Below are 26,706 nucleotides of genomic sequence, written 5' to 3' on the forward strand. Positions count from 1 at the left end.
GCTCACTGCACTGTAGCCAGGAAGCAAGCAGGGAGGTCCAATGCATCTTTTAAGGATCTAACTTGCTTCATCTGGTTCTCACCCCTGAAACTTCCCTCTGGCTCCAAATAGCACCACCATCTGGGTCTAAGCCTTTAATGTATGAGTGTCAGGGGGACACTTGAGATCCAAACTATCATTTTCTTGGGTACTTTAGGTTTAAACATGTTCCCATGTCAGGTGAGCAGGCTGCAGAGATTAAAAAAATGGAGGGATAAGCATTGAGGGAGAAAGAAATTGATTATTGTGTGATTAAGACAACTGTCTCAAGATATTGTGTCCTTTCTTCCTCCCCTTTCTTCTGGTCAGCCAGAGACAGAAGCTAAGTACCACAGTCTGAGAGGATGAAGCCTCACATATGACTAACAAAAAGCAAGGTGGAGCGATGGGGAAAGGAGGATGTACACTGCCCTAGTAGCTGCAAACTCAAGAGGAAGAAGGGAGGGAAATTTAAACCTTATGCACCTAGCAAATGACAGTTACGGTAAGCATAATATGTTACTTATTGATTTTAACTCTTGGGGGAGAAAACAAATAAATTTTGTAGACATATATAATATTTATATATAAACATGCAATGGATTAATTGCATATATCTATATAATACATAGCTAAACTAAAACAAATTTTTAACCACTGAGTAGAGCATGTTAGCCAAATCTCTCCCCCAAGTTTCAGTGGCTTTTATTGTCCCAGACACAAGCTCTGGTCCTGTGGCATCTTCTGTTTGGTTTGTGTCTACCCAGTCTCTCAAACCACTTTCTCACTGAGTCACTGCTTTCGTTATTCATAATTCGGTATTTAATCATGCAGCCGTCTATGAAGTGCTTTCCACCTGCCAGATCTTACCTCAGCCCCTAGCTAGAAGGCAGGGATCCCGCTGCCACAGGAACCTCCTTCTCCCTAATGCACTGCCAGGGAGCCAGGCATGAGGCTGAGTTCAGCCTCTCATAGAGCTGGAGCAAGGACTTCAAGCACCTAACCAACTGTGGAGGGCGCTCAAGAGTTGGCGGAGATGTAAATTAGTACAGCCATGATGGAGAACACATTGGAGGCTTCTCAGAAAACTAAAAACAGATCTACCATATGACCCAGCGATTCCACTTCTGGGTATTCATCCAAAGGAAAATGAAATCAGCATACAAAAGAAAAGCCTGCACACCCATATTTATTGTGGCATTAGTCACAATACTAAGACATGGAATCCTAGACGAATGAATAAAGAAAATATGATATACATATATAATATATAAATATATATCTATATAACATAAATTATGATGTATAATTCTTTGACTGAATAATATATATTTTATATAAATATATATTGTATTATATTACTATATATTATATTTTTACATGGTATATATTATATAATAATATATATTATTCAACCATAAAGAAGAATAAACTCTGTTATTTGCAGCAAAATAGATGGAAGTAGAGAACATTATGTTAAGGAAAATAACCCACAACTGCATGTTCTGTCTCAAATGTAGAAGGTTTAAAAAGTCAACCTAAGAGCAGTGAATACTAGAGATTGGAACAGGTGTTTGTTGGAAAGGCTGGTTAGATTTTTTTCAATGTAATGCAGGCTGTATGTATGCATGTATGAAAATATACAAATATGTATAAATGATTATAAAAATATTTTTGAAAGAGGACATATCAACAAAATAATCCATTACACTAATATTCTCTTTCTTTCCCAAGACACTTAAGCCCTTCCACTGTTTGCCACGGTGATCTGTGTTTAGCATCATATGATCGTTCAGGCTCCCTTTGGCCTACATGGAAATCAGGTAAAAGCAGTGAAATTTCTTTCCATGGAGTTTTTCTCAGATCTACCTGGCCTTCTAAAGATGGAAATTGTGGGTTGTACTGTCCATTTCCCCAGGTACAAGCAGTATGGAGGACCTGCTCTATGAGTTGCAGGATATGGAAAAGTTAGTGGTTCTTCTTCTTTTCCCCTATTACCACAAAACAGTTCTTTTGATTTGGACAAACATCCTTCCTCTGAAGAGGAATAGAATGGGAAAATGAGGGAACTGGAAAGCCTTGTGTACCTCTTAAACCAAAATGACTGGAATTAAATTATTCCCAAAAGTTGGTCTCATCTCCTTTAAGCCACACGCCAGTAGCTCACAGATAAACAGGCTACTGTGAGTGTCTCTGGCTCCCGGTGGAGGTTGTTTCTCAGATCTTATCCATACACTGAGACTCAGACACACACTACAGCCACTGTTACCAGAGGAGTGTATTCCATCTGGGGCCATGTCTTCAGCACAGAAAGAAGCTTTATCTTCACACTCACACTCTATAAAAACTCTGAACATTTGTATTGTATATATATGTATATACATGTGCATAGGTTATGCATGTGAAAGTATATTTAAGTAGATGTATCTCATATGTTTGCGCATTTCCCACCAGGATATGTTCACAGGTCTATATGTAGAACATATCCTGGTAAGAAAATATACATATTATATACATACATACATATATATATAATGGAGATATACAATGGAGATATATATACATATATATCTTCATAAGTACGTGTATGAGTACTGGGGAACATGTTACATTTGATGGGCTTGTGAATTATAACACTTTTACCCTAGAAACAGAGGAATAACAGAAAACATATCTGAAGGCTAACACAAACGCAATCTGAGATACTAGGGGCACCTGCTGTGGTTTCTGTACTTCCTACCTCAGTGCATTCCTACATAATAGCTTTTCTGCAGGAACACTTATCCCTTTCCTTTAAAGTTTTACCAACTAGCTTTTTGTTTTGTTTTGTTTTGGTTTGGTTTGGTTTGGCTTTTTTTGAGACAGGGTCTCACTCCGTAGTTCGGCTGCCCTTGAACTCATTATGTAGCCCAGGCTGGCCTCAAACTCTTGGCAGTCCTCCTGCCTCAACCTCCCAAGTGCTGGAATTCCAGGTGTGCACCACCGCATTGGGCTGTTTTACCTAATTAATTTCTACCACTTTTTCAGTGTTAGCCCTGAGTACACACAGTTTTTCCTATCAGACTAGAGTAACAACAAACCCATTTATGCTATTTTGTAGCTTCTCATTTTTTCTTTGTACCATTTATTATGTTTGTAAATATGCATAGTGATATTCACCTTGAACAGTTCCTGTTACCACGCCATGAACTCATGAAAGTAGTAGTGTGTCTATTTTAATGACAATGAATTTCTAATAGCTCACAGATGCTGAGCAGAGGGTAAGTATTTAATTTTTGAGCTAGGCATTGCAAAGAAATCAACTCTGAATCTGGCTACAAGGGATATTAAAAACTAGGTGAAATTCTGGAATCAAGGTTTGTTCTGACTCTCAACTCTTCTATCTCTGTCTATTCAAAGATTGGCATTAAATCCTGAAGATGACAGCCATCTGTAGACAAACTTCAGGGGCAATAAATGTAAGAAACCATGATGATTTTTTAGACAGGCTGGTGGAAAGGATTCTGATAGAACAGCCTACAATGGTGGCAGCTACTTGGGACATAAAACTTACAGAAAGTCACCAGCAAAGCTGTGGGCTTCAGTCTTCAAAGGGTTGCAATGACTTTCCCACCTCTGCCCCATGCTGCTGACCGACTGCTAGCTTCAAACTTTTAGTCTCCCCTCTAGACCCTCCCGCTGCTCAGAAACAGCCCTGATCACCCATCCTCCTCTCACATCCTCCCCTTCTCTCATAACCCACAAGAACCAGACTCAGGCAGCCGCTGACACTGGACATTGGATGTAATTTCATCTCAAGGTTGGCATACAGAGAGCTCAGACTGGGGCCCCATGGTAGTACAACGGGGGGAGTGATTGAGTCATATACAGCAAACCCCCCCACACACAATTTTGGCTCTTCTTGCTCATTGACTCTAGAGCAACATTGTCTCCATTGTAAAGGGCATCATAGTAAATCTGGTTTATAGTGCCACTGTATTCAACAATAGGAGAGCTAGGATAATAGGATATAGGGAAAAGGCACAGAGGAAAAGGTAAGGTCTGTAAATGAGGGCTATTATGACTGCCTCAGCTTCTCCACAGCAGCATCTACATCACCCCCTGTGGCAATTAGGGCTTGAAGATTGGCTTCAGGATTCAGAAAGCCCATGGCCCTCAGTTGCTCCAGTTGGACCCGGAAGTGAGCCTCGGGGTGGAGCTGCTGGGGATTGATGCCAGCCATGGCCTGCAGCATCGGGAGGAATGGAGTAGAATGGAAACTTTGCTCTGAAGAGCCCTGTACAGGGGAAACCTGAAGAGCTGGAGTTGGCTGGGGCTGCTCAGACATAAAGGTACCTTCTCTAGACTGTGTACCTCCCTCTGCACCACTCATGCCTGCTAGGCAAGGCATGAGCCAAAGTAGGAGGTGAGGCGCTTCAGTAGCCAGGATCTGCAGGCCCTGTTCAATCTGCAGCAGGGCTTGCATGGCACGGGGGTTTCCCGTGGCTTCCTGGAGGTTCACCAGTAGCGGGAGCTGTTGGTGCATCTCATCCTGCACCTGTGGGGCCTGATTCATACCAGCTGGTCTCAGAGATCTTGGATGATCTGGCGGTGGTAGCCAAGGAGGATGAGGGGCGCCAGGAGTAGCAGTCATAGGGGAAGACAGGGAAGAAAAGAATGGAGCCCCATTGGCAGAACTGCCTAGCCCTGACACAAGATCAGGCATGCTAGAGCTATGGCCAGTAGAGCTCTTCCCTGTAACATTCTGGCCTCCATCTTGCCCAGCACTGCTCCCTGAGGAATACCTCAGGAAAGCTGGGCAAGAGGAATTTTCCTTGACTGCTACTGACTCCTTAGGGGGAGGCTGGCCTGACCTAGGCTCCTGGGATGAGGATGAAGTTGGGGGAACTCTGTTTCCTGATGATGGCGGTTCCTGGTTTGGGCTGTGCAGAGATGCAGTCCTCTGAAGATAGGTCCCTAGAGCCTGGGGTGTCTCATGTAATCGCTGGAGATACTGATAGAGTCCCACGTTACCCAGGAAGTTTGGAACTCTATTTCTAATTTCAGATGTATCCCGGCTTCCTGGCCTTCTTCCTTGCCTGCCACCTGAGCCTGCATATGTGGAAGTCCAGGGGTTGGGGAGAGGGTCACAATTCTCTGTCCTTGAGGGTTGGCTGCTGCTGCAGCTGCCATTAGTAGTAGTAGTAGTGGCAAAAGGATTGCCGCCAAACTGCTCTTGTACTGCATTAAGCATTGGGTCCATAATATCTGTGTACATGGTGCGAAGCACATTGTAGCCACCAGGGATGCTCTCCAGGTTACTGAGAGCCCTGTCCTGGCTCCGCATCATCTCTTGCATCATGGCAGGGTTACGGAGGAACTCCAGGGTCTGTCGCATGATTTCAGGGTTGTTTAGAATATGTCCAATCTCAGGGTTGTGCTGGATCAGCTGCTGCATGTGAGGATTGTCGAGAACCAGCTGGCGCACCAGGCCTGTGTTGGACAGCAGACCCTGGATGAAGGGGTCATCGACAAGCTGAGCCAAAAACTCAGGCAGTGATACGGGCTGCCATATCAGTGAATTTGGCTGGTCAGGGAAGCTACCAGGCGCCAGGCCCAACCCACTGAGGACACCTAAACTGAAGGTGGGTGGCCCATCTGCCGTGTAAATGGAGCCTGGCTGGGGGAGTGACCCAGGACTTGGACCTGGGGGAGGGACTGAAGCAGCCGGGCACTCGGTGCCTACGGAGCGGCGCTGCATCTTGATGACCAGGTGAACAGTGAGGCCATCTCGAACTCCACACTGTGCCAGCGAGTCGGGGTCCTTGAGGATTTTGCCAGCAAAGATTAGGACTAGCTGATCAGGGTGGGCCTTGAAGCGCTGAGATATCTCTTCCTTCAGCTGCTGAATGGTGCATGTGTCTGTAACTGAGAAATCTTCCTTGTCCTTGGGCGTCTTCACCGTCACCTTGATGAGGTGAGGATCTTGGACTGGCGCTGGGAAGCCCTGGGGCAGAGCCTCTCCACTTTTGGCCATGGTGGTCAACAGAAGGCTCAGGTCTGTGGGGACACAGCTGGGGGTGGGGGTAGGAGATCAAGGTTAGCCTTAGGGCAGTGGCGAAAGTGAGAAAGATGAGCATGAAGAGGACTCAGGGTAAGGGAAGCTGTAGGGCCTACGCAGGAGGAATGGAACAGGATGCTTTGGGAGGACTATGGGTTTATGAGATTAAGAGATGTTGGGGTCAGGGAAGGAAAACCCGAGGCCCTGGGAAAGACATTATCAGTTGATGACTGAGGGCAAAGGTAGGAAGAAAGGCCCGCTCTGGAGAACACATACCAATCAGCTGTGGCCCCTCCTTCCTCTTATGCAGGGCTCCAAACCACCCTCATCTTGCTGCGCTGGCACCCGAGGCTTTCTGGACTGGAACTCACTCTGCCTGGTCACCTTTGTGACCTCAGGACTGACATCACAGCTTCACACAAGGGATTCTGGAGACTCCTCCAAGGTGGTCTAGATTCCTGGGAACTCCTTACCATCCTGCCCTACCTCTTTTACTTCCTTTACCTCAATTTCTTAGTTATGAGGGTCCTGAGCTGACCACATTCTCTCAGGCCAATAGTTCTGCTTCCATAGAACCTCATCTGTGGTACTTGGAGACCCCAGAGAGAGACTCCATTGTAAAACGTTCCTCCGTCCTTAGTGTTGTCATTAAGACCTGAATTCAGCTTCTCTCTGTTTTCTTGCAGACATCCTATGTTTTTTTCTGTCTGATTTAACTAACCATGAATTCATTTTCAAAGAATTGATTTTCTCATAGATAGAATTTAGCATATGAGAGAGGAGTCAAGGATGACTTGAAGTATTTTGCTTTTTTAAAAATATTATCTCCCAGAAAAACTCAAGTCAATGAACTGCAAATTTACTGAAATGAAATAAAATATACCAGAGAATAAGCAAATGGTTAAGCAGAAAATTACTATGTTGTTAAACAGTTTTGTTTACATTTGAGAGTCTATTTTACATCCAGATAGAGACATAGGAGGGTAACTGAATATTATGTCCAGAACTAATGAGCATTGGGAAAGCACTTAAAAATCAGTGACTGGTTATGATTAGGTAATTAGTGAATATAGAGAAATGATAGAGATTTTAAAAAATGATGCTAAAGCAATTAGAAGTATGGACTATCACAAGAATTCAGAAAAAATAAGAAGAAAAAGGCAGAAAAAGAGAAAGAAAAGGAATTTCAAAAAGGATGACAGAAAATGATGGTGGTAAATCAATAGGATGACGACAAAAAAAATGATTGCTGGAGTTGATAAAAAAGAGAGAAGTGAAGACCGTGATGAGACCGGCTTTGAAAGAGTGATGGGAGCGAAGGCAGTGATGTAAACACACTGGTTGCAGTGTGTTTACAGGTGAGTTGGAAAGCAAGTTGGTCTGATGGGAGCAGTGTGAGTGACAGAAAGGGAACAGTGGCTCTGAAGGAATGTGGGGTTTCAAACCCTTTTAGTGCTTTTTGGTTTTTTTCTTAAGATAAGAAAAATACATAATGTTGTTCTGTTCTTTGATGGAAATAGTCCACTGAGGGAGCAAAAAATGGTGCCAGAGAAAAGGAAAACTATCACAAGAGTAACTCCTTCTTTACGCAGATAGGAACAGCGGGGGTGAGTGCCACATGAAGAGCTTGATTTACGAACATGGAAAAATCTACTGTTAGGAAGAAGAGCTGAGTGTATAAGGCACAGACACACACTGGTTCTTTGTCAGTGGATGCTGGTGGAGGTCCCTTTTGGTCCTTTTTGTCTTATTAAAATAGGCAAAATATCAGCTGATATTCAGGATAGAAAAATGGGTATTGAAGATTTGAGAGAAAGGAAGGAGGGAGGGAGGGAAGGGAAGGAAGGAAGGAAGGAAGGAAGGAAGGAAGGAAGGAAGGAAGGAAGGAAGGAAGAAAGGAAGGAAGGAAGGAAGGAAAAGAAAGAGAGAGAGAAAGAAAGAAAGAAAAAGAAAGAAAGAAAGAAAGAAAGAAAGAAAGAAAGAAAGAAAGAAAGAAAGAAAGAAAGAAATTGCAATAGTCATCTCAAGGAATAAGATAATGAACTGACCAGCCAGTAGACCTCCCAGGGTGGTTTCCAGGCCAGCATCCCCCACATCACCTGGACACTTGTGAGAAATAAGAAATATGGACACCACTCTAGATCTACTGAGTCAGATATCCTTGGAACGTAGCTCAGAAAGCTGTTTTGGTATATAATTCTGCTACTTCTCATACACAATTAATAAGAATCATTGACGAAATATGTAAATAGGATTACTGAGAGTCCAGTTAAAGCCCTTGGTGATAAATTTAAATAAAACTAGTCAGCACAGTTGTGCACTTTTTTCTGCCTCCAGAGACCAGGCAGAGTTGGCTATAACCTTGGTGAGTTTACTAGGTGATACTTGTGCCAGGATGATTATATTAATGGATCAGAGATAGTCTTGAAAATGCAGCGGCTGGGGATTTAGCTCAGAGGCACAGCACCTGCCTGGCAAGCGCAAGGTCATGAGTTCAATTCTCGGTACCGGAAAAAAAACCAAAAAAAAAAAAAAAAAAGAAAAAAGAAAATGCAGACATAGAGTCAAGAAACAACAGGAAGGTACGAGAATGACACCTCACACTTCTGAGCTCACTGAGAATAAAAGAGGCAGCCACAATGCTAGAGCAGCAGTGTCCCCAGTGGACAGACATGCCAAAGGGTAGGGAACTTTCAGGAAAAAGGGCTGTGCACGTGAGGGTTGTGCACCAGTTCCAGACAGTAGGGGTGGGAAGGTTTGGAGAACTGGTAACGATGGAAAATTGAGTCCGACAATGCATTTTCAGAGCATCCTGGGGTGAAAATAAAAAGGATGACACAGGGAGTTTGGATTTTTCTATATAAAGGGAGGCAAAAAAGGTGTGAAAGTTAATCAAATTAAAAGAGATCTCTTACTGCAGAAACAATAATGCACGTGATCCATAATTTCTTTCTTGAGACATCTTTGTGGTGGGTGGTGGTTGTGAAGAGGATCTTCAGTGGGCTTGCTGGGGGCACTGGGAACTGCGTAGGACTGCCGGACATTCTTGCTGATGGTAACATCAGGGCTGGGGAGGAGTTGTCTGTGAGGATTGCACAAATCTTTATGGGTCCCCCTTAGAATCCAGAATCTATTTCTCACCAGCTCCACTAACCCCACCCCATCCTAGTCCCAGACACTGTCATCTCTCATCCGATCCTTGCGTAAACCTCCCACGTGGTTTCCTGCTGCCTTTACTTTCCTCTAGCACAGTCTGTCCCCAGTCAGAAGCCAGACTCATAAACTAAATTGCAGTATTCCTTTCCTTGGCTCAAAACCCACCAGTGACTTTTTGTTCCAGAATTTGTGTGTGTGGAGATTGAACCCACAGCCTCGCACACATGCTAGGCAAGTGCTCTACCACTGAGCTATCTTCCTAGCCTGGTGTTGTTTATAAGACTTAGAATTTTTAAAGTACAATTTTACAGTATGTTTTTTTAATTTTAAAAATAAAAGGAGGAAAACATGAACAGACAGACAACCTTTTACAAAATAGCAAAAGAACAGTACAGACAATACAGAGTTACAAACAAAGTGGTAGGAAATTAACAATGCTTGTTATATTACATATTGATATCTTCAAAGTGGTTTCTCATGAAAACAGAGACAGGCAATATTGATCAATCAAGGACTCATTAACAGTTTCTTTCAGCAAAGAAATAGAAGACAGTAAAACAACTATGTTAACTACCCTGTATATACATACATACAAAATTTCTCCTTCTTTCCCTTGTCTCTTCCCACATCCCAATTGCCCTTTACCCTTGAGTGCTTTCCTATCAATAAAGTACAACTTTAATGATTTCATCATCTCATTTTCCTTTTCAGGTAAAAAAAAAAAACCTCATGATATAATTATTAGTAGTATAATATATAACATTATATAATAATAAGCAATTATATAAAAGTTATGCTCAGATTTACATTAAAAATTAATCCAACTAAAAAGGTATTTGAAAGGTAGTAAAGAAAGTGTATCAAAGAAAAAGCGTTGATTTCTATGAGCATAAAAATGCAAAAGCAGAAACATCTAGCTCCATCACACAGAGTGCAGACAGAGGAAGCACAGAGAGAAAAGCATCAGCCCTTGGATTTCATTTTTAGTTCTGGGGGATCTTGCGATTATTTGAATGTTTACAATCAGTGTGCCAACCAGAGACTATTATATTCATAGTAAAAGGCAGTGTTCTCACCAGTCCTACAAAGCTCTTCACAATATCTCTGATGTCTATCCCTACTACTTTTAATTGTTCTTCATTCACTGTATCCTCTTTGTTATTTCAAACATTGCAGGAATAGCCCCTAATTTGCTGACTTTACTCCCATGCAGCCTTCTCTGCTTGAATCCTCCTCCCTGGGGATTACATGTTCAGCCCATTTCCTTAGGATTTCATCTTTGCAGAGGCCTTCCCTGATTGCTCTAGAGTGGTTTATCCCAGTCTCTTGCTCTTCATACCAACTGGAAACACCTAATAAATCTATAAATTAATGTGAATGCTGTATCTCTACAAATAAAGATTTCATAAGTAAGGGATCTTTATTTTGTCATTATTGCTTCAGTACCTAAAACTATGTAGACATTAAATCACAGTGAAGCCAGGCATGGTGGGACACACCTGTAATCCCAGTAGTTGGGAGGCTGAGGCAGGAGGATCGTTGCGAGTTCGAGACCAGCCTGGGCTACAAAGTGAGCTCAAGGCCATCCTGAACTGCATAGTGAGAACTTGTCTCAAAAAAGACAATCAATCAACCAATGAATCAATAAATAAGCCACAGCAAAAGCAAATTAAAATATTAATCTTTGGATAGGGAGCCACACTGTGCAGCCTGTTGGGCTAGGATACTCTGGGTGAGGCAGGAAGAGAAAGTGGGCAGGGTGCTTGTGGGAAGCACAAGCTATAGCGATGAGATGTGGCCAAGGCTGAAACTCCTGTGGAAGGAGCCCTGTGTGCTGCAGAAGGCTTTCTGACAAATAGAACGCGCAGTGAACGGGGCGGCCGCTGCATCTCTGTGTCCTGCAGAAAGAGTGGTAGTGACCCCTCCGAGTCCTATAGTTGTGGGAATGGCAATGAATAAGAGGCCCTGACTCTAAGTAGTTCTCAAAATCAGCTCACTACGTGAGCTCTACTCACTCTGATCCATCAGGACAATCAGTCCGTTCTTTTGTCACTTTCGAACTTAAACAATGTGAGGTTGAGAAATATGAGACTAAATGTCAGTCTTTATGACTAGTGTCTGACTCTAATGCCTCTCTTTCTGTGTGCTTATTTTATGATTGTCTTCTCCTACATGTAATCACAGGTATTTGTGTGTGTTCCCAAGTCTCAGGCTATGCATGCATACTCCTGGATTTTTAAGCATATGTGCAATAGTAATTCTATTTATTTCTATATCAATATTCACATGTGGTGTGTGTGTGTATTTTCATGTATGTACAAAGATAAGACAAAAATATCAAACCCATTTAGTCTTCTGGAAAAGAAACAAAGTCAAACCTCAGATGAGGGCAAGTAGGTGTAGCCATTTTATTGATAGATGTTCCAGCCATGACCAATTGTCTACTACGCAGTGGAGACAGCATCGGTTGGTTTCTCTGTTTCAGGACTTCTCCTAGTTGGAAGCATCAGGAGAGAAGGAAAATGCAGATGGGGTGGTCAGTTATGACACTAGGCAGGTGGAAAGCAGACAAGTAGATGTGGAGGTTAGAATCCCTGGGATTTCTTCAGCTTGCAAATAGCAGCATTTGTGTTGCCTTCAGTAGCAATGAGTGCCTGGAGATTGGCATGGTAATTCCCAAACCCCAGAGTCTGGAGAAATTTCATCTGCTTTGTGAAACGAATCTCAGGAGCCTGTGGAGGTTGGGAAGGGTTTCCAGCTTGGGGATGCAGCCTGTGCAAAACTGCTCCAGATTTGTAGCAACACTCAGCCTTCTTGGGCTCAGCCACATCTGGGTATTCCAGGTCCTGGGCACTGTATCAGGGTAGCTGCAGCTGAGGCCAGGCAGCCAATGTAAGTCTGGTAGGTAAGGTGCAAAACAGGACAGAAGAACAGGCGCCTCTGGGGCCAACAGCTGGAGGCCCTGCTTGATCTGTAATATTGCTTGTGATGCTTTAGGATTGTCCAGGGCTAAAAGCAGATAGAAAGTATTGACTGTTGCGGGAACGTGGGCAGCTGCTGCCTAAGCTGTTCACTCAGCTGGGTCATGAACAACGTTATTTGAGCTGCCAGGTGAGGGTGGTTCATAAGCAACTGTGCCATGCCTCCTGTGATCTGGGAGCTGGCCTGCCTATCTGACAGCTGGGGATCATCCTCTGACCTCTGGTCTGAACTACACACGGAGATGCTGCTTTCTTCGTTTTCTTCCTGGAGCTGCTGCATGACTTCTATGCTAGGTAAGGCTGGTATCCCAGCTGGCTGCTCAGTGGCACAGACACAGCTTTGGCCCTTGGTGGAGATTGTGGCAGTGTTGGCTCTAAAAGTATGGTTCAGCCTGTTGGGGGTCGCACTGGTTGAGGTGACTGAGGATAAACCACAAGAATTAGTACAGATGACTCGGGTTGCTTTGAGATGTGGGTGCTGGTCTTGCTGCTCCTGGAATGATGGTGGAGGTGGGGGTGAGGGTTGGACTTGTCTTGTTACTTGTCCTGCCAGAAGAACAGTAAAGGGGTTGCCCCCCAAAGGATCTTGCATGCTGTAAAACATCTGGTCACTGAAATCGGCATAGCTCTGCTCCAGGTCACTGTTCCCACCTGGAATTGCCTCTTAAGTCCAGGTAAGGCCATAGGTTCAGCAAATGCTCCAAGTTCTGGGCAGGTTTCTGGGTCTGCACTATCTCCTGAATTATGGCAAGGTTCCTGATCAGCTCCAGAGTCTGCCACAGGCTCTCAGAATTGTCAAGGAGGTGGGCAACCTCTGGGTTCTGCTGTATTAACTCTTGTTTATCCAGATGCTTTGAGATGAATTGTTGTATGAACTCCACATTGGACAGAAGCTGCTGGGTGCGAAGATTCCCCAGCATCTGTGCTGCGTGCTGTGAACTGTCCACTCCCAGATTCTGGTTCTGCACCTGGGGTGCGTCAGACTCAACAAAGAGAGCAGATTTCACGGGGGTCTGACTCACGCTGGCAGGTCGGCACACTCCACTGCTGTTTCCTTCGGTGTTTCTGTCCTGGTGGCAGCGGTCCTTGGTTGGCAGGTTCTGGGAGGTATGGGCCAGGGATCTGGAGCCATTCTTGGACTTAATGACCAGATAGATGGTGTGGCCATGCGTAATGCCCCTCTGACTCAGTGTGTCCTGGTCTTTGAGAAGGCGGCCCATGAAGACCAGCACTAGTTGGTCCACTTGGCATTTGAAGTGAGCCGAAAGCTTCTCCTTGAACTGCCTCACGGAGATGTCACCAGCTACAGTAAAGTCTTTCTGTTTGGTTGGTGTCTTCACTATCACTCGGATGAAACTTGAAGAGATATTCCCGTTTGCAGGAAAATACGGACGCCTGTTCTGGGGCGTCCTGGGTGCTCCAGAGGTGACATGAGGCATGGACTGTAGCAGGTGGGCAGAGGAGAGCAAGTACAATCAGGGGCAGCTGGGTGAGGGCAGACAAATATTTCTTCTGGGCTTCGTTGCAGGTGTTGCGTTCTCCAGCCCGAAAAGAGCTGGGGTCTTTATTTTGTGATGTTGTACCCCTCACCCCAGTTCTCCAGATGTGGCCCAATTGAGGCCTGCTATGGCTACTGATTCATACTTGGTACAGGGTAGACTAAGTAGTGACAATGCCCTCTCACCGTTGCCCCTCCTCCTGTCACACCTGCACAGGGCATGACCTATTCAGAAAAGGGATATTGTGATGTCAACTTAAATCACAATATGTCAGGACTAGGTGGGGAAGGAAGACAAATTTGGAGGGGCCCAAGTTTCTATTATAAAATTAAAAAATTTTCCAGAAAAATGGAGACCAAATTCCCTAGATAAAAGTCAGATTTTTTTTAAATGTAGGATGAGTGTTTCTGAGTGGTGCTACGTGTAGGTCCTGTAAATGGATGTTGGGCATGTTGACAAAATCTTCAATCTACTGAACCTGTTAATAAAACCCCATTCTTGAGATTATGCATACAGCCTAAGCCAGCAGTGGCAGACTTAAGGCAAGCATGCTGCAGTGGACTGTCTGTATCACTGAATGCTCTAAAAGATTCACCATCACTGGCCTAACCCTTGGGAAAGAGCTTATTAATTTTAATAGTGATCTGGGGAAGTGGGCCTTAGAAAAGGAAAGGTAACAAGAACAAGGAAGGGGAGGTCATGTACTTTTCTCTAGGGTTGAGATTTTTGGATTCTACACTTAATTGAGAGCACTCCCATGTTTTTTTATTTATTTATTTTGGGGGGGGGGGTTTCTCCGGTACCGGGAACTGAACTCACGACCTTGTGCTTGCCAGGCAGGCGCTTTGCCGCTGAGCTAAATCCCCAGCCCCGAGAGCACTCCCATGTGATAAGCAAAATATCCTGTTCTCTCAGAAGCAGCGGTGGGGTTACCCAGGAAGGATCCCCACAGGAGCCATTCCAACTCCTGACTAAAGGGGGGTGGGCTACTATTTGCAATATGCTTTTTATTCACACAGTTCACACACTGTTTCATTCTTTCTACATGCCATTCTAACAGACCTTTTAGAATGATTTCATTCAGTGTCCTCACTTAGCCGTAAGTGGCCACCTTTGCATCAAAAACTGAAGAGAGGGAGAGACATCTATAAATCAAGAAGTGGGAGTGGAAGAGGTTCCTTGTGCCATTCCTTAAGGGACAGCTTCAGACAACTGAAAAACCAGATATACGCTACCATACAAATTTGAAGATGGTGTCTGACTTTTTTATTTGGGGAGATGAATTAACTATCAATGCGTATGTTAAAATGCCTATGTTGATATTTGGGTGAAGACAGAACTACTATATATACAGGAGTGAGAATGCACACGTCTTACTGGATGTATATTGTGAAAGTGTTCGCATACTTTGTGTGATTGGGAAGCCTTCAGGATCTGCACATTTCATACTCCTGCCTAGCCTTTCTGTGTGGTGCTATGTGTAGGTCCTGCAAATGGATGTTGGGCATGTTGAGAAAACATGGCCTGGGAGGACCACTACACAGTCAGTTAAGGGACACAAAAAAAGTCTAAGTCCAGATGTTCTCGATGTGCTAAAGACTAGCAAAGAAGCTGCAGGCAGGCAAGCAGGAGGCTTCCTACAGCCACACTGAGGATTCTCTATTGAGAATGTGGAACCTCCAGCCCAATCCATATGAAATTCATCTTCAAATTCTTATGCCCACCAATTCAGTTACCAGTTACAAGTTGCTGAATTCCTAGAGGAGGACTCCAGGTTAAGCACTTCTTTTCAAATGTTTTCAAAAGTGAGACTGATGCCCAGGGAAGGACTGCTTCATTTCTCTTTAGGGTCCCCACAAGAGTGTAGCGCTGAGAGGAAACTTCCTTCTCACACTCCACTGACCAGCAAGGACATTTAAGTCAAATAGAATTGATTTTTAATCCATCTTTTACTACATAGTATGACAAAATAAGTAATTGTTTTAAGAATAACAGTGCAGTTATAAAAATAAATACCAATAGCTATATGTTAGGTACTATACATGCATTATATCATTTAACTATGATAAAAAAAAAAAAAACCACTATAAAAGCCAGGCACAGTGGCACACACCTGTCATCCCAGCACTTGAGAGGCTGACAGGTAGGAGGACTGCCGCAAGTTGAAAACCAGCCCGGACTACGTACCAAGACACTGTCTCAAAAAAAAAAAAAAAAAAAAAAAAAAAAAAAAACACTGTGAAGTTTTATCTTTACAGATCAGGGGGCTACCCTAACTTTAATCAGAAAGATTAAGTAATTTGCTTAAAGTCACAAAGTTTATAAGTAAAATCTGAAAAGGGAATAATAAAATACTTCTTTGTCAAGACTGGCCAAGATTATGCAAAAATGCAGTGTATCTACATGAGCAATCAATAAATAGTGGCAATTGTTTCCTTGGTTATGAGAACTGCCTGTGCCTAGAATCTCCTGCCTCCATCTGCCCTTGAAGTATCAGTGTCCTGTAGAAGGCACAGAGCTGCAGCTGGTGGAGATCACCCCTCAAGACTGTCTACCTCGTGTCAGACAGCACCAAAGCTGCGCTGGTCGCAGTCACAGTCAGCCAGAAGCCAAGGGTGAGGCAGGCATTCATCACCTAAGGAAGTAAGATGCAAAGGATGCAGATCACAGAGTGTTCTCAAGAACTGAACGCAGGCTCTCATATTTCTCAGTTCAGAGTCTTCTTCCCATGAAGGAAGTGATGTCAGAAACTGTCATATATATGAGGTTAGATCAGAAAGGCGGCCATGAAAGGAAGGGAGGGGTCTTTCATCTGTCCACGTGCCAGGTCCTGGAGTTGGTGGAGGAGGCCTGTGGTCCCACGAACTCTGCCGTTGGGCATAAGCTGCCTCCCCAACTCCTGCATTCTTTCGAGCTCCAGGCGCAGCAGATTAAAGGCTGGGTTTTCATGGGAGGGAACAACCACACTGGGATTCTTGGGCCCCTGCGTGCCGTTCATCTCCAGGGCCTGGCTGTCTTCATCTTCGGCGGCACGTATGCACTCACTGGCCCAAGCATGGGGGGTGGGTAAGCTGTTCCTTCAAATGTCAACTTCTACACGTTTTCCTATCCGTTTACATCCCCCCAGGGACATACAGCTTGCAAAACACTCTCATATTTTTTGATTTGCTTCTATTAACGTAGTGTTTCTGTTAAGGCCTTGATACGGATTTTAGTGTTATCCCTATTTCACAGTTTAAGGCCTCATCTCCTTTTTTACGCTGTAGAAGAAGTTTTTTTATGCTTACACCACCTATGCCTTTTTTCTCCCTTCCTAATTATAGACACCCTCAGGACTGGCTTATGAGTGGGAGAAGGAAGGGACAGACTCCCAGCTGCCAGTCTGGCCGCATCTCTCCCAGCTCTCTAAGGAAAGAAACACTAAGCAACTGAGCATATTCAATGGGCTCATATCCAATAATTAAGCTGTTAATGTAGGAAGCACCCCACACAAGTCTCTCTATACTATTACTGCCATTAGACACCCCAAAAACTGTTCCTCGTTTCCCCTTCATTCTAAGGTTTATAGCTAAGATAAGTCTGCAGTTCTTAAAGCATGTGCTGTACTATCAGGACTCATCCCTCACTGGACAGAGCACAGGCCATGCCTGGGTAACTCCAGTTCCTGGCCCCAGCACTCACGCTGGACAGCGCCTGCTCATACTTGCCAAAGAGCTCCTGCACTGCACTTTGCAGCTCCTCCAGCTGCCGCAGAGCTGTTGGGCAGGTGGACCACGCACTGGCTGAAGACAATCTCGTCCACCAAGTCTGACACTCTTCTCACCAGCTGCAAAAGCATGGCCAGAGGCACACTAAGTATAACAGAGTATGCTGAACTGCAACGCAGTGTTTGCAGCCACGAGACAGAGAAGGGCTGGCCCTGCTCTGGAGTGCGTGAGAAGCGGCACGGCACAGGACCCACTGCTGGGGCTCCTTCTGGTCACCTATTCACCCCTCCCCCAGGGGTTTCAGTCATCCTTCTTCTAATTTCCCATAACTAAAGTGGAGCTCTGTGTAACTCCTATAGTTTGGGTCACCTTCACCCTACCTCATGGACTGGCCAGGTCTGCCTGTAGTTCACAGAGATGGAAGCTGACTTTCCCTTAAGGCTCCATGAAAGACAGCAAAGCTTGTCCGCAGAGAAGTTTTCAGGGGGGCAGGGGGACAGGCTTAAGGAGCTTCAGTTTTCCCACAGTATCCCTGTCCTGGGGGATTGTAGATTCCTACCAAGTCAGTTTGTCTTGAACACAGCCGAGAATCCCTAATTATCAAAGGAGGGAATTAGCTGTAATAGCAGCATAGGTCATAAGAGTCTGGAAACACTCATACAGTCCTTAACATTCACAAAAACATGGCTGTTCTACTGTCTTGTATTTCTTTGCTGAAAAAAACTGTCAATGAGTCCTTGGTTGATAAGCATTGCATGTCTATATCTGTTTTCATGAGAAACCACTTTGAAGATATCAATATGTAATACAACAAGCATTGTTAATTCCCTACCACTTTGCAACTCCGTACTGTCTTAACTGTTCCTTTGCTATTTTGTAAAATGTTGTCTGTTAATATTTTCCTCCTTTTAATTTTAAAATAAAAAAATAAAAATAAACATTCACAAAAACATTACTCGTTGGGAATCTGAATCTGTATTTCACATGCCAAAAAAAATCTGAGACCTTAAAAATATCCAGTGAAGTCAGATGATCAACAAGCAACAGGCTGCAAGCTGCCCCGGGTTACACACTGTTTTGATCCTCTGCTCTTACACCCTCAAGAGCAGCAGAGCTCAAGCAGTGCCGAAGCAACCCTGCAGCACAGGCCGAAGAGGAGAAGTAAAACCAGCCAGTGCCCCCTTGCCTCAGCTCCTTATAGCAATGAGGAAGTTTCTGGGGCTAAGAGATGCGCAACGTGGGTTCTTCTTCTTCTTCTTGCTTATCAAGACTTTCACACTCACATCGACCCCAACCCGCTGATTCTACAGTCAGATTTCCTGAGTTCTGATTTTGGCTCTTGCCACTGGGTAAATTACTTAGCCTCTTTCGTGTCCTAGTGTCTAATAGTGGAAATTGTGGTATTTATATTATAGCTTCACACAGAGACACACACACAGAGATTGATTGATGGAGTGATTGATTGAGAGAGCAGAAATGGTGCTCGAGTGGCTGTCGCTGTACAGTGGAATCGTTTGTACCAGTTGTCCTAGTTCTCTCAGACCATCTTGCCAGTTGCACTTGAAAGCTAGATGAGTGTGCACTAGAAGGAAGATGCCTTCCAAATTTTTCAAGCCAGCCTATGTATAGTACCAACTGGAATTTCCTTACAGAGCATTCAGGAATTCAATGTGTTGCCCCTGTACTTCCCTCACGAGTCTCGCCTGGAACTTTTGTGGGCCCAGCACACATAGCTTAGCCTGGCTATGTCTTTCCTCCACAACTGCAGTGAAATAGTCAGCTTTGCAGCCAAGATGGACTCTGTGACAGCCTGGGCAGGTCATCCTTAGCTCTAGGAAGAAGTTAGCAGACTTTGTGCACAAAATGAGGCCTCATAAGTGAGCAGAGTATAATCAGAGTTCTTTTCTTTATTGTTTTCTCTTTTTTACTTTATCCCCATCTAAGGAGAGAGAAACACAAAGCAAAAGTGTCCCAGGCTCCTTCCTTTCCTTCCCAGTTCTCTGTACCTTTACCATCTCCCAGAACCAGACAGTTCTTGACCAGAACTGAAGTAGGGATGGAAGCCAACTCCAAGCACAGGCCCATCTTCCCAAGCTCATGGGGGCTCCTCTGCCCTCTCCTTGTACCTGAGGCTCTCTTGTGAGCACCAGAGCAGCAGCAGGAGAGTGGCCAGAAGAGTTGAGACAGGCTGCATCTTGCCCAGGCTGCAGAAGTGGAGTAAGACCTTGGGGCTCCCCTGGCCTTTTATCTCCAGTGCAAATGAATGGTCTCAGCTGTGGGGCACAGAATTCAACATGTGAAAGAGCTGAGAGTGGTTTTCCCACTACAAACTAGCTCATCCTTGTCCATCCCCAGACTGAGATCTCTCCCTGCCCCACCAGGCCTGCTTATCTAAACAGACTAACGCAAACTTGAGACATCTTGTAGGGGCCTTGCAATGGGGCTCTTTCAGCAGGGATTATGGTCTTTCTCTCAACTTTGAGGAAAGGAAGGCTCTAGAAGGAAATGCAACCCTACCTGTTCAATCTCGAGGACAGAAGCCCTTTACTTCACTCTGTGTCCCTGAACAAGATGCAGAAGGTACACCTGGGGGGACTGTTTCAGCAATGCTCCATGGACTGCTGTGTTATACACCCACCCTTGCTGCTAGTAATCTGCCTTCTCCACTGTCCTTGGTCCTCTAAACTTGTCCATCCCACTCCACTATCAAATGCTCCCCCTGCTTCCCCAAGTCTTGCTGCCTGGTCACTGCTGGTCCTTGAAGAAATCCTCCACCCAATATTCTTTTATCTGCCATAAAAAGCTGTACAGCTTCAATTCCTCTGACCTCAGAAATGGATATTCCTATAGAGAGAGAAGGAATGCCTTGTTTCCTGAATCCTAGACAAGGCATTACAACTCAGTGTCACTAGTACCAGGCACCTTAAAATACTTTCTGCCTCTGCTGTGTCACTTGAGTACTTCTCAGGCAATGAGGAGTCTTATATCCACCCAGGTGCCTAGGAAAGGCCAGATTTCCTGTCTGTCTGTATGATTCCCTAATGACACTGTGTGACCCCATTGTCCTATAGCTTGACTCTCCGTATCCTTTGCTGTTTCTCTACTTCTTATAGCACCTCTGATTTCAGATACTGTGGCCATATAACATTAAGGTCATCTCTTGCTCAGCTCATCTTCTGGGACTATTTCCCTGGTGTATTCCTAGTGCAGTAAGCCACAGGAAGCCTCTAGAAGAGTCTGGCACAGGGCTTTGTTGGGGAATCCTTGATAAGATGTCACATTTAATGACTCTCTCCCTGCCCAAAGCCAGAGATTCATTCTCCATCAACTACTCTCACTGCCCTTCCTGTGATCACGAGTTCCAGAGAAAACTGAGATCAGGAAAATAACAGAAATGGGGGTTAAAAAACATAAAGTGCATAGAGTAGAAAATGAGTCCAAGAGCAGTGCCTGGGCGGGTGTCACTAGCTCCACAGCATCTTAGGGAGGAAGGGAGAGAGAAGGGCAGGTGGGAGAAGAGAGCATGAAGCATGGCAACGGTGCTTGAGTCATCTTCCCGTATATTACCAACTACAGCTCACCAGTGGAAGCAGGAGTAGCCTCAGCATCTGGTCAAAGCTGGGAACCAGCCTAGGGAAGTGGCCACAACATGGTCCGCTGTCTCCCAAGGTAGAGTCCTAGATAACAATCACCCAGGTCAGAAAACAACTCACTTTCCAGAGTTCTGTTCTACTTTATTCACATCGTACCATTTCCTTAGAGCCTCCTGTTTTCGTGCCTTTAGCGAGCATGGAGTTCCTGCCAGGCACTGTACCATACCCCCTGAGAGCCACCTTTCACTAAGCTGGCTCTGTCTGTCCGGGAAGAGTCATGGAGGAAAACAAGATCGCAGTCCCCAGGCTGTGTCCTGGGCCTCCCTGTCTGTCATAGGCCAGTTCCAAGCTAATTGACATGTGTGTGATATAACTATGCAGGTCGATACAGAGGTGTAAAGAGCAGGAGTGGACAGTACAGGTAGAGCAATGCAGAGAGGCCAGTTCAGCATATTCGTCCTATGTGACAGGAATAGTACAGATCAGAGTGAACATGGGGCCACACAGCAGGGGCATATGGTGGCGCCGTGGTCAGAGCTCTACCCAGATGAGTCCTGCAACATCACTTGCACTTCAAAGAGCTCACACTGAAGAAAACGCACAGTACATTCATTGCCGTGAGGAAGCCCTCAGAGCCCACCTTCCTCCATGCTCCTGCCCAGAAGAGCCGAAGCAACTGCCTAAGTCTCTAAGCAATCTGCTGGGTCTGTACTCCATAGACCACAGGATTGAGGGCCGGGGGAACCACCACGTAGAGGTTAGCCAGGAGGATGTGGATATGGCCGGGCACTGTGTGGAGGCTGAAACGATGAGCTAGGAAGGAGAAGAGGGCAGGTGTGTGGAAGAGAACAATGACAGTGGTGTGGGCCCCACAGATACCCAGGGCCTTATGAAGGGCACCATGAGATGGCAGGCGACAGACAGCACGGAGTATGAGGACATAGGAGGCACCTATGAGCCCCAGGTCCAGGCATGGAGACAGCAGCGTGGTGGCCAGCCCGTACCAGACATTGGGGCGTGTGTCACCACATGCCAGGCAAGCCACACCCATATGCTCACAGTAGGGGTGGGGTAGGGCTGTCTGCCCACAGTAAGGCAGTCTCTGGAGTAGGACCACCAAGGGTGTAATGACACAGGCACCACGAGTCAGGGTGGCTACAGCCACTCTACCCACCACGCGCTGGGTCAGCAAGGCCCCAGAGCGCAGAGGCTGACAGATAGCCACACAGCGGTCCACAGCCATGGCCAGCAGTACAGAGGACTCAGCAATGAAGGCCACATGGGCAACAAACAGCTGGGCTAGACAGGATCCAAAGGAGATCTCGCTCGACAAGCCCCACAGTACCGCCAGAGTTTTGGCACCGTGGCTGTGGCCAGAATCAGGTCAGCAGTTGCCAGAAGCCCCAGCAGCTGATACATGGGAGTCCGAAGTGCCTTGTCTGTTGCCACCAGCCCCAGGAGAAGAGAATTCCCTACCAAAGCTGCCATGTACAGCAGGCACACAGGCACAGAGAGCCAGGCGTGCAGGGCCTCGAGCCCTGGCACCCCCCGCAGGACAAATGGCCCAGGCCCAGAGAGCAGCAGAACAGTCTGATTGAAAGCAGGAAGTGCAGGATCTAGCTCCATCTCCCGGTTCCACCTGGCTCTGTCCCTGCAGGACATAAATGGGGCCCGTGAGAGGAGAGATTTTCTAGAGAGATTTTAGTAAGGTGAGGGTGTGGATCAGAGGTTAGGACACGATAGCATTTTCAGATCAGACGTGGCTGTCCCAATAGTCTTCTGTCTGCCCACTTTCCCACATGATGGATCCGAGAATTTGGCTTCTGAGAGACTAACAAACTCTTGGTCACACCACTGGTAAGCAAAAGAGGAGCTAAAATTTGAGTCCAAATCCATCTGGCTGAACACCATGCTTTTCTCCTCTGGATGGAATGTTTCTGCATCAATCCAGATGCATGAGAATTCATCTGTGTTGTCTAAGCCCAATCTCTCCATTGGTGCTACAGCATCTGCACTGGAGTGGGGATGTCAGCCAGAGGAAGAAACTCTGGAAGGACTATTTTCCAACCCATTCACTAACACATGCCCAAAGTTCCCATTCCATAATCCATTTCTGACAGCTTTTTCGTGAAGCTCAGTTGTTTCAGCAACGCTCTATGGACTGCTGTGTTATACACCATTTTTCTAAGTTTCCATACTCCTTGTCTGTCCAGTACACTTCCCCACTACACCTGGTATCTGTCCTTCTAGCTCTGGTCTACCATAGTTCTAGATGCTTGGTTCATGGAACTGAATCCCTTCTTGGATTAGTACAGACACCCATCTCTGACCCAGCTTTGTGGATCCTTTTTCCTCTGTCCTTTACTCATAGAAAGATTCTTTGGGGTGTGGAATTCAATCTAGGAAAACCTGACACCCACCAAGGATCACCAAGTCTGGGTTATAGTAGAAGGAACTATGATCACGTGGCCAGTGATGTACCACTGGTGTCCAGGTTAAAATGGTGGTGGTAGCATGGGCAGATAGATTTTACTTACCTGGATTTAAGGAGATAAAAAGCACCCTGAAAGAAGGACCTAAGGTAAGTGAACCTTCTGTGTTCTACGTGAGGACCATAGTTGAATTTCTTGATATAGAGTCTGGTATTCTAATCTGGTCCTGGAGACTAAAGAATCTAGGGCCATCAGATTCCCACAGAAGCCCTCTCTGCAGCAAGGCCTCCTGGAATCTTACTGCTTTAGTGACCAGAGCTTCCTTCTAAAGGATGAGTCTTTGTCAAATCATGGAGATTACCAATGACGTAACCCTCTTCACCATCAGGGCCCCGCTGGCTCCTCTGGACCCTGGGAACATCGGATCAGGGCCCAACTTACCATAAGGCAGGCCCAGCTTTTACACAGTAGGAGAATACCAACTGCCTCGGCAGCTGGGGACGTCTCTCCCAAAACCACAGGGTAAGCACAACCGCTACCCGGGCAAGGGCCTCTTAAGAAAGTGTTGTATACAGAGTGTGGGCTCTACTTGCACACTTCCTCTGGCAAAATTCCAGGAATGACTACCCTAGTTCCTCCAACTCCATACCACATACATACTTTCCCATCCCTTTCCTATGTAGGCTAAGAGAAAAGGAGGGGGCAGAGGCTGGGGACCCTCTTAGGACACTGCAGTTCCAGCTGGGTCCTCTACCTGTTTTTGCATAGGCACAGCTACGTGCTTTGCGCCTTCCACCTGCCTGCTCTACACTCTTGCCCCCCCCAGATCCGTGCCCCATATCCAGGCCTCACTAGCTCAGCTTCCTCTGCGAGCCACGGTTCACAAGGGGCACTCAGAGGGACGGGAAGTTGGCATCTGTGCTCCCAAGCACAGGACTGGCAGAGGGCTGAGCACGGAGACCTGGAGCTTCCCCGTGGTGTTTTTACTACCACAGGTGTGTTACATGTGCTTGTAGGCCTATGCTCAAAAAACTCAAATATAAAAAAAGGAATGGGGGCTGGGGATTTAGCTCAGCGGCAAAGCGCCTGCCTGGCAAGCGCAAGGTCATGAGTTCGGTTCCCGGTACCGGAGAAAAACCAAAAAAAAAAAAAAAGAATGGAGTCGCATAGAGTGGAAGCCAAAAACAAGAACTCCTGGGTCCTAGTCCACAACTGCTTCTTCTCTCAGGCTGTTAGCCTTATTCCTCAGGTGACAGCACTTTCTTCTTGGCTGCAGAAGCTGTCTGTGCTACCCACATAGACCCTAAAACTGTTGGCTCTGAGTCTCCATTTCTACTCTAAGGCTTAGCTTTGTTCTGACTCCAGTTACACAGGAACTACTCTGCCAGCAGAGGTCCATGGGGCAGCACTGTTGCTACAGACCTGCAGGGGCCAGTTGCATGCTGGGACTTGTTTTTCCGCCATCCATGACCTCCTCCCCCAAGAGCTCCAGGGCAGAACTCACAACCAGGTCAAGATGTCCCTCATCCTTTTCTCTTCCTTCTCAGAGCGAACTTGGCTCCTCAGCAACATCCTCCACGGAGTGGCATAGACTCAGTCCTCCCTAAAAGACCTGAGGAACAAGGTATCCATCCCCTCTCAGTCTGAGTAAACCAGCAAGGAACATAATAAGCGCAGCTGTGGGCACTGGGGGTGGAGGGGAGTCATAGCTAAAAGAGTCCAAGAAATTAATTTGGACAACCTGTATTCAGTCTCATTTTTCCTGTATGGTTTGAATTGAATAGGATAGTAATTGGACCATAGGTTAATTACCTTACCTAGTCTTCACCCTGATTCTGAAAGGGGTAGGTATCAGATGGAAGCTGAGTACCCAGTTATGTTTCCCTTGTTCTTGTTTCTTCTCATTCCAGCACAGGGGTAAAATCTAGAGTGGGCTCTGAAGCCACATTATCTAATTATTAAATTCGAATACTAGGTTTGCTACAGAAAAGCTGAGCAACTTCAGGTAACATTCTCACCTTCTCTGTGGCTCAACTTTTGTGCCTCTAAGTTGAGGATTACAGGGCTTGTGATGTAGGGCAGAGTATGTGTGCTTAGCATGCGTGAGCCCTGGGTTTGGTTTCCACCACTGCAAAGAAAATAAGCAAGCAAACAAAAAGAGCTACTAAATTGAAGGTAGTCAAAACAAAAAAGATAATCATAAATGCATCTACTTTATATGGAACACTACAAAGATTAAATAAGATAATATACTGTAAAACAACTAATTATACAGGACTCAGAAGTTCCTGTAACACAGTAAATGTCCAATGCGTATTAAAGGTTGTTATTATTAGAACATTCTTTACCCCTTGACCTCATCCTCTCTGACAGCATCTGCATCGAATTCTTAGTTCTGAACAACATACACTGATGACTGACACTTTAATGTATCTTAATTTTTACAAAGATAAGCTGGGGGCTGATGTAAGGCTATGTGGAAGCAGAATAGCCCCAAATACATATATTTTTACATGTGGCACAAAGGCAGGAAGACCGACTTCAATGAGATCAAAGAAAGAACTTGAGACTGTTTAGAACAAGGCTGTTTCTGAGTAAAACAGGACCTGTGGTGGTCCCGCCCCTCGCCCCCCATCCTTGTTCCTCTCTGAGACAGTGAGACAGAGAAAGGGAATAGCGACATCCCGCCTTGCTTCTCAAACGTGACAGTGCCCTGGCCTTCTACTTCCTGCTCTGCTTTGTGCAGGGGAGAGATGAAGCTCAGAGGGGTTAAGGAGAGAGTGCAAGCACCACAGCAGTGCAGCTCTATGCAAAATCTCCAACAGCTCGTTTCATTTCAGAGCCCTCCTGGGGCATCTTCCTGAGTATCGGCACTTTTGCCCTTCAGAGTTGGGCTCGATGTGGAATTAATCTCTGTAGAGCTTAGGGGGGACATTTGAGGAGTCCCCAAAATTGTTGTCTAGGATGATGGGTTGTGATGCTGACTAAGGAGCTGCTGCAGCTGATGGGAAAGGACTCCTCACCTCTGTGCCGTGGATAGAGGGAGATTAAGGACAAGGCGCAGGCGTCCTGTTTCCATCTACCCCGCCCTGTGTCAGCCCTTGCTCCTCCAGCTCTGCCACACTGATGGTGCACCCAGGCCCTAGGAGATTCCAAATCTATCCCGTGGCAAGCCTGAGCAAAGCAGGTGTGATCAAATTTATGGACTTCTTCTGAGCACAGCAGGGAGGAAGAACACTCAGCCCTTGGAAGGATGGAGAAAGGAACTGCTAGTCTCAGC

The 26,706-nt window shown here is 45.7% G+C and overlaps 2 protein-coding genes across 2 annotated transcripts; both read right to left on the reverse strand.

The window, feature by feature from the left end:
• Positions 1-3,783: 3,783 nt before the first annotated feature.
• On the reverse strand, positions 3,784-6,501 carry LOC102007003 (ubiquilin-3). The gene is made up of 2 exons (XM_005380091.1): positions 6,335-6,501; positions 3,784-6,071 (listed from the first exon to the last, which is right to left on the reverse strand). The coding sequence occupies exon 2, from the start codon at positions 6,032-6,034 to the stop codon at positions 4,076-4,078; it is 1,959 nt and encodes a 652-aa protein (XP_005380148.1). The 5' UTR covers positions 6,035-6,071; positions 6,335-6,501; the 3' UTR covers positions 3,784-4,075.
• Positions 6,502-11,598: 5,097 nt separating this feature from the next.
• On the reverse strand, positions 11,599-13,904 carry Ubqlnl (ubiquilin-like). Its single transcript, XM_005415254.1, is given in 4 exon segments — positions 11,599-12,050; positions 12,053-12,235; positions 12,238-12,859; positions 12,861-13,904. Coding segments are annotated over 4 exon segments (1,830 nt in total). The 5' UTR covers positions 13,635-13,904; the 3' UTR covers positions 11,599-11,799.
• Positions 13,905-26,706: the final 12,802 nt, after the last annotated feature.

Source organism: Chinchilla lanigera, unplaced genomic scaffold (genome assembly GCF_000276665.1).
Source record: "Chinchilla lanigera isolate Chin_1 unplaced genomic scaffold, ChiLan1.0 scaffold00013, whole genome shotgun sequence".
NCBI lineage: Eukaryota > Metazoa > Chordata > Mammalia > Rodentia > Chinchillidae > Chinchilla > Chinchilla lanigera.